Below are 7,116 nucleotides of genomic sequence, written 5' to 3' on the forward strand. Positions count from 1 at the left end.
GTGGTAGTAGCAGTAATGATAATAATAATAATAATGATAATGATGATAATAATAATCATAATCAGAATAAGAAGAATGTGTGTGTGTGTGTGCATGTCTGTGTGTGTGTGTGTGTGTGTGTGTGTGTGTGTGTGTGTGTGTGTGTGTGTGCACGCGCGCGTCTTGATATACATACCTGCGTTCACGATTGCATGTCTGTGCGTTTGTGTGTGTGTGTGTGTGTGTGTGTGTGTGTGTGTGTGTGTGTGTGTGTATCTGTGTGTGTGTGTGTGTGTGTGTGTCTGTGTGTGTGTGTGTGTGTGTGTGTGTGTGTGAGTAACGGTTGTGGTTATGTGTGTGTGTAAGCATACGCGCGCGTCTGTGTCTTTGCCTCTGTGTGTGTGTGTGTGTGTGTGTGTGTGTGTGTGTGTGTGTGTGTGTGTGCATGTTTACCTATGTATGTGTGCATGTGTATGTCTGTGTGTCTTTCACCACAGACGGAAACGACACTTCCTCAGAAGTGGTGGCTGGCTTCAAGGTGACGAGCTGTACAGCCTCCAACTCTCTGTCCGCTTCAATCCACTTCCTTGTGGACGAGTAAGTGGCTGGCGAACACACACACACACACACACACACACACACACACAGAGATAAACATACATATACATATATTTGATCTTCTGTGTGCTTTTACACACGAAGGGTTTTCAGGCACTATCAGGTCTGCACATATGTTGACCTTGAAGATCGAAAAAAAAAAAAAAATCTTCACCCTTTACCCACCAGGCGCCGTCACCGAGATTCGAACCCATGACCCTCAAATTGAAAGTCCAGCGATTTAACCACTGGGCTGTTGCGCTCATAAAAGGCCATCGTATCTTAAACTCTTTTTTTTTTATGATAGTCAGCCGTGTCCGACTATGACCATCAGAACAGCTGAGGAGGTAACTGCTGTCCCGAATATCTAGGCTAGATTTTGATTATAGTGGACAGTGTCTTGCCCAAGTTACATTCCCACTCTCTCGGCCAAGAGGGTTTTAGGCCAGTCGGTGTAAGGATGGTTCCCAAAGGCCAACTAGCCCCCAAGGCTGCAGCACTAAGAGCCAGTGCAGTTTTGCTTCCTAGCTTCAGAGTCATAGTCCTTCACAAAAGACTAAGTTGTAAATGATTTCACATAGCAATGGAGAAACCATTGATAATACAGCTCTCATTTTGCTGTTGGCCCAGCTGTAAACCACTGAAGCGAGAATTAAATACAAAGTTGCATGTCTCTGCTATTCTGCTTTCCACTCCGCAGGACCTACATATCTCTCTGACTTTATCAGTGTTTACACTCCCACAATAATCTCCGTTCTTCCTCTGACTATTACCTTTTGAAACTTCCTCGTGTCAGTACAAGAACCTATAGAGAACGTTCTTTCTTCTTTGCTGCTCCTCACATCTGGAACAACCTTCCCCAACATATCCGTGCATCTGATTCTATTTCTGCTTTTGCTCATCACTAAAAACTCATCTTTTTAAAACCTATCTATAAGTGCTCTCATCTTCCTTGTTCTCCAACACCACCCATGTCAGCTCACTTTGGGTGTATGTAGAGTGGAAAGGGAGAGTGTGAGTAGGGGGAGGGTTTTTTGAGAAAGAGTGGCCCTGAATGTTTTATGTTACTTGTTATATTTTTTCTTTCATGTAAAGCGCCCTGAGCTCTTAGTGAGAAAGGGCGCTATATAAATGTACATTATTATTATTATTATTATTGTTATTATTATTATTATTATTATTATTAAACAACTGGTGTCAGTCTTGTGATATGAGCTGAGTTGGGACAGACTCTTTGTTTGAACCCTTAACTATCCCACTCCCACGTGACCCACAGCTGTCCCGGCCAAGGCAGTGAACTGCTGTACCGCGGTCACGTGACGCAGAAAGATGACGCCCAAGGGAAGACAACCGTCATCCCTCTCAACGCCTTCCGCTTCGTGGGCGAGCAGGACGTGGTGTCTTTTACCTGCACGATCCACCTCTGCTCGCTAGGTCAGCTTAAGGCGAACCCTGACGCTTGTAAAAAGGTGAGGTGTTCTTTTGGAGGTGGGGGCGGAGGGGGTGGGGGCGAAGGGGGCCGGGGGGGCGGGGGTGGGGGGACGGAGGGGTAGGGGTGGTGGTGGTGGTGACGGAGGAGGATGGTGTGTCTGGGTGGTGGTGTAGGGTTTGTGTGTGTGTGTGTGTGTGTGTGTGTGTGTGTGTGTGTGTGTGTGTGTGTGGTTGCGTTTGTGTGTATATGTATGTGACGTGAAATGCATACATGCTTTCATAGTAGTATGCGTGTGCGTTACTGTGTGTGTATGTGTGTGTATACGTGCATGAGTATGTGTGTGTGTGTGTGTGTGTGTGTGTGTGTGTGTGTGTGTGTGTGTGTGTGCGCGCGGGCGTGTGTTTGTGTACTGATTAGCATAACTCCATTCAGGATTGCATGTTTATGTGTGTGTATGCATTTGTGTATGTGTACGCGCGCGCGCGCGCGCGTGTGTGTGTGTCTGCACGCGCGCGCGCCTTTGTGTAGTATGTATGCTTGCGCGCATGCTTGCTTGTACGTTCAAATGTTAATTCGTGCTTTTCTTTGCGCCCCCCCTCCCCCCACCGTCCCCCTCCCCCCAGCACACCCACACACTATCTCACGATGGTATGTGTACGTGTTCATGCGTGTGCACGTGCATTCTGTTCGTCCGGCAGCGCGCATGCCCCGGTGATAATTCCCAAGTTGACGAAGACTCGAATGGGAACAGTACCGATACCGGTACCGGTACGGACCCTGACAACGGTGCCGATTCTGGCAACACCACGAGTGCCCCTGCTGGGAACGTTACCAGTGCCCCTGCGGGCGAAACCGTTACAGGGAACTCGACAGACACTGCAACAGGAAATGGCACAGATTCATCAGCTGGTACGGGAACGGCACATACCGGTTTAGGAAGGAATGGTTGAGGGTTGGTTCCCAGTACTGGTTTATTTTGAGTTACAGTTTTTGGATTTGATTGTTTCTACGTATTTCTTAAAAAAAAAAAAAAAAAAAAAAAAGGACAGTAAAGAAGGGCTTTGAGTTATTCGTCAGTTTAAAAAACAGGCAGAAATGGCTATGTCAAGAGTGCATTGAATTAAGGACAATATAGTACAGGGTGCCAAAATAGCACAGCACATCACATCACACCACACCACACCACACCACACCACGCCACGCCACGCTACACCACACAGCACCGCACCGCACCGCACCACACCACACCACACCACACCACACTGTATTACACTGCACCACACTGCTACACGACAGTACACTTCACACGAGAATATGACACGACAGCACAGCACAGCACAGCACAGCACAGCACAGCACAGCACAGCACAGCACACTGCAGCACAACTCCTTCCAGCACAACGCAGAACGGTACAATCTGACACAGTACAGGCCAGCACGGTACAGCACAACACAGCACAACAAGGCACATCAAGGCACAACACAACACACCACAATACAAAACAAGGCACACCACACCACAACAGGGCACAACACAACACAGCACAATACATCGCAACAAACAAAAGAACACAACACAGCACAGCTCAACACAACACAACAAGACACAACACAATACAGCACAGCACAGCTCAACACAACACAACACAACTCAACACAACACAGCACAGCACAGCACAGCACAGCACAACACAACACAATACAGCACAACACAACTCAACAAGACACAACACAACACAGCACAGCTCAACACAACACAACAAGACACAACACAGCACAGCACAGCACAACACAACACAACACAACACAATACAGCACAACATGGCACAAGGCACAACATAGCACACCCCAACACACCACAACATGGCACAAGGCACAACATAGCACAGCACAACACACCACAACATGGCACAAGGCACAACATAGCACAGCACAACACACCACAACATGGCACAAGGCACAACATAGCACAGCACAACACAACACAACATGGCACAAGGCACAACATAGCACAACACAACACACCACAACATGGCACAACATAGCACAGCACAACACACCACAACATGGCACAAGGTACAACATAGCACAGCACAACACACCACAACATGGCACAAGGCACAACATAGCACAGCACAACACAACACAACATGGCACAAGGTACAACATAGCACAGCACAACACACCACAACATGGCACAAGGTACAACATAGCACAGCACAACACACCACAACATGGCACAAGGCACAACATAGCACACCCCAACATACCACAACATGGCACAAGGTACAACATACCACAACATGGCACAAGGCACAACATAGCACACCCCAACATACCACAACATGGCACAAGGTACAACATACCACAACATGGCACAAGGTACAACATAGCACACCCCAACATACCACAACATGGCACAAGGTACAACATAGCACAGCATGGCACAAGGCACAACATAGCACACCCCAGCATACCACAACATGGCACAAGGTACAACATACCACAGCATGGCACAAGGTACAACATAGCACACCCCAGCATACCACAACATGGCACAAGGTACAACATACCACAACATGGCACAAGGTACAACATAGCACAGCACAACACACCACAACATGGCACAAGGTACAACATAGCACAGCACAACACACCACAACATGGCACAAGGTACAACATAGCACAGCACAACACAACACAACATGGCACAAGGTACAACATAGCACAGCACAACACACCACAACATGGCACAAGGTACAACATAGCACATCCCAACACACCACAACATGGCACAAGGCACAACATAGCACAGCACAACGCAGCACAACACAGCACGCCACACTGAGGCACAACACAGCACAAGAAAAACACAGCACAGTCCAACACTGTACAGCAAAGCACAACACGACACAACACAGAACGCCACATCAAAAACAAAACAAAGCAAAGCACAACACAACCTACCACAACAAGCACAACACTGTACAGCACAACAAAGCACAACAAAGCAGAGCACATCACAAAATACAGCACAAAAAGGCACAAGAAAGGACACAAGCACAACACAAACACAGACGACACACAACACAGCACAACAAAACACACTTTCACCTCAACACACTTCATCACAACACAACAAAATGCAACGTAACGCAGCACAGCATAGCACAGCACAGCACAATGCAGCACAGCACAGCAAAGCAAAGCACAGCACAGCACAGCACAGCACAATGCAGCACAGCACAGCAAAGCAAAGCACAGCACAGCACAGCACAGCACAATGCAGCACAGCAAGCACAGCACAGCACAGCACAGCACAACACAGCAAAGCACAGCACAGCACAACACAGCAAAGCACAGCACAGCACAATGCAGCACAGCAAAGCAAAGCACAGCACAGCACAGCACAGCACAGCACAGCACAATCCAGCACAACGCAACTCACCACAGCACAACACAACTCTCAGCGACTGATTTGATTTGATTTGATATGGATACTTAAATAGATGTGGAGAAACCATCTCTCTCTCTCTCTCTCTCTCTCTCTCTCTCTCTCTCTTACAAAATTTAATAACCATGACAAAGCATCACTCCACCTGCCATAACCACTGTCATGCAAACATCAACATTTGCACATAGATATATGGATGAATGATGATGATGATGATGACATGGATACTTCTATAGCGTCTATCCTCGGTCAGAGACCAAGCTCTGAACGCTTCACAAACTCGGGGTCACTTGCCGACTGACAGCTGCCACTGGGCGCTCATCTTTCGTTTCCTGTGTCATTCAGTCATATTTCAGGCTCGCACACACACACACTCAGACAGACATGTAAGATGTAACTGAATTGCCCTTGACCTTTCCACCTCTCCAGAGCCCTCTACGTCAGTGAGAAGAAAACGAGAGGCAGCCAATGAGAGGGAACAGGAACGGGAAGTGACGCAATCAATCTCGGTGACTTCCGGCCTGGAGAACCCTCGAAAGGGTAAGGGGAGAAGGGGGAGAATAGGGAGAAGGTTGGGGATGGGGGTGGGGTGGGGATAATCTCTCAGAGTGACTGTCATGTCTGTGAAACGTGAGTATAATAATACTGACTATCGTGGTGCAGAACGAGTGCTGTGTGTAGTAGTATTGTGTGATTTGTGCTGCAGATTTAATTTATACAGGCATGCACGCGCCAAACACAGCCAAACACATACACGCACACACGTACACACACACTTGCGCACACACGCACGCACGTACACATGTGTGGGTGATTGTCTGTGAGTGAGTGTGTGTGTGTGTGTGTGTGTGTGTGTGTGTGCTTGTCTGTCTGTCTGTGTGATTGTGTGAGTGTGTGTGTGTGTGTGTGTGTGTGAGATTATCTTTGAGTGTGTGTGTGTGTGTGTGTGTGTGTGTGTGTGTGTGTGTGTGTGTGTGTGTGTGCGCGTATGTGTGTGTGTATGCGCGTGCGTGCGTGTGTGTGTGTGTGTGTGTGTGTGTGTGTGTGTGTGTGTGTGTAGGACCCCACACATCAACACACACAACTAATCTAACGTAATCATACATATACGGTATACAGACGAAACATTTCAGACGGAAACGAAAGATCTTGGATGCGAACAGTCCCAGATGGTACTTCTCATCATCGTCTTTGCCGTCGTCGTCGCCTCCTTGCTCATCGTCATCATCGTCCTCGTCATCTGCATGCTGAGGAAACGGATGAAGGTGGTGGAGGCACCGGATATGACGTCAACCGGAACAGGAAGTCAGGGACACTATTCGTTGCCGCGGGTGTCGTTTGCTGGCAGTGTTGACACCGCCATGTAGTGCAGGAAGAAGAAGAGGAGGGGGAGGGGGGGCAAAGAAGAAGAAGAGAAGGAGGAGGAGTAGGAGGGGGGAGTGGGAGGACAAAGAAGAAGAAGCAGAAGAACAAGAAGACTGAAGAATAGGAGGAGGAGGGGGAGAAGAAGAAGAAGAACAAGAAAAAAGTAAGAAAGAAAGAAAGAAGAACAGGAAGAAGAATAAATAACTGATTCGAAGTTTATTTTCTACATGATGTACATAATCATGATACCTTATTCAATCTCTTTACTTTTATTTGTTTCCAAAAGCTG

The 7,116-nt window shown here is 47.6% G+C and overlaps 1 protein-coding gene across 2 annotated transcripts in view; it reads left to right on the forward strand.

The window, feature by feature from the left end:
- LOC143276562 (EGF-like domain-containing protein 2) overlaps positions 1-6,863 on the forward strand; it is a 31,870-nt gene extending 25,007 nt beyond the window's left edge. Inside the window, exons 9-13 of one of the 2 annotated variants that reach the window (XM_076581146.1) lie at positions 477-576; positions 1,853-2,045; positions 2,707-2,917; positions 5,892-6,002; positions 6,582-6,863. In XM_076581146.1, the coding sequence (XP_076437261.1) occupies positions 477-576; positions 1,853-2,045; positions 2,707-2,917; positions 5,892-6,002; positions 6,582-6,829 (863 nt within the window). In that variant the 3' untranslated portion in view covers positions 6,830-6,863. The remainder of the gene's footprint in view (positions 1-476; positions 577-1,852; positions 2,046-2,706; positions 2,918-5,891; positions 6,003-6,581) is intronic. The other variant, XM_076581147.1, reaches the window with a different exon arrangement.
- Positions 6,864-7,116: the final 253 nt, after the last annotated feature.

The sequence above is a fragment of the Babylonia areolata genome, chromosome 32 (assembly GCF_041734735.1).
Source record: "Babylonia areolata isolate BAREFJ2019XMU chromosome 32, ASM4173473v1, whole genome shotgun sequence".
NCBI classification, from domain to species: Eukaryota; Metazoa; Mollusca; class Gastropoda; order Neogastropoda; family Buccinidae; genus Babylonia; species Babylonia areolata.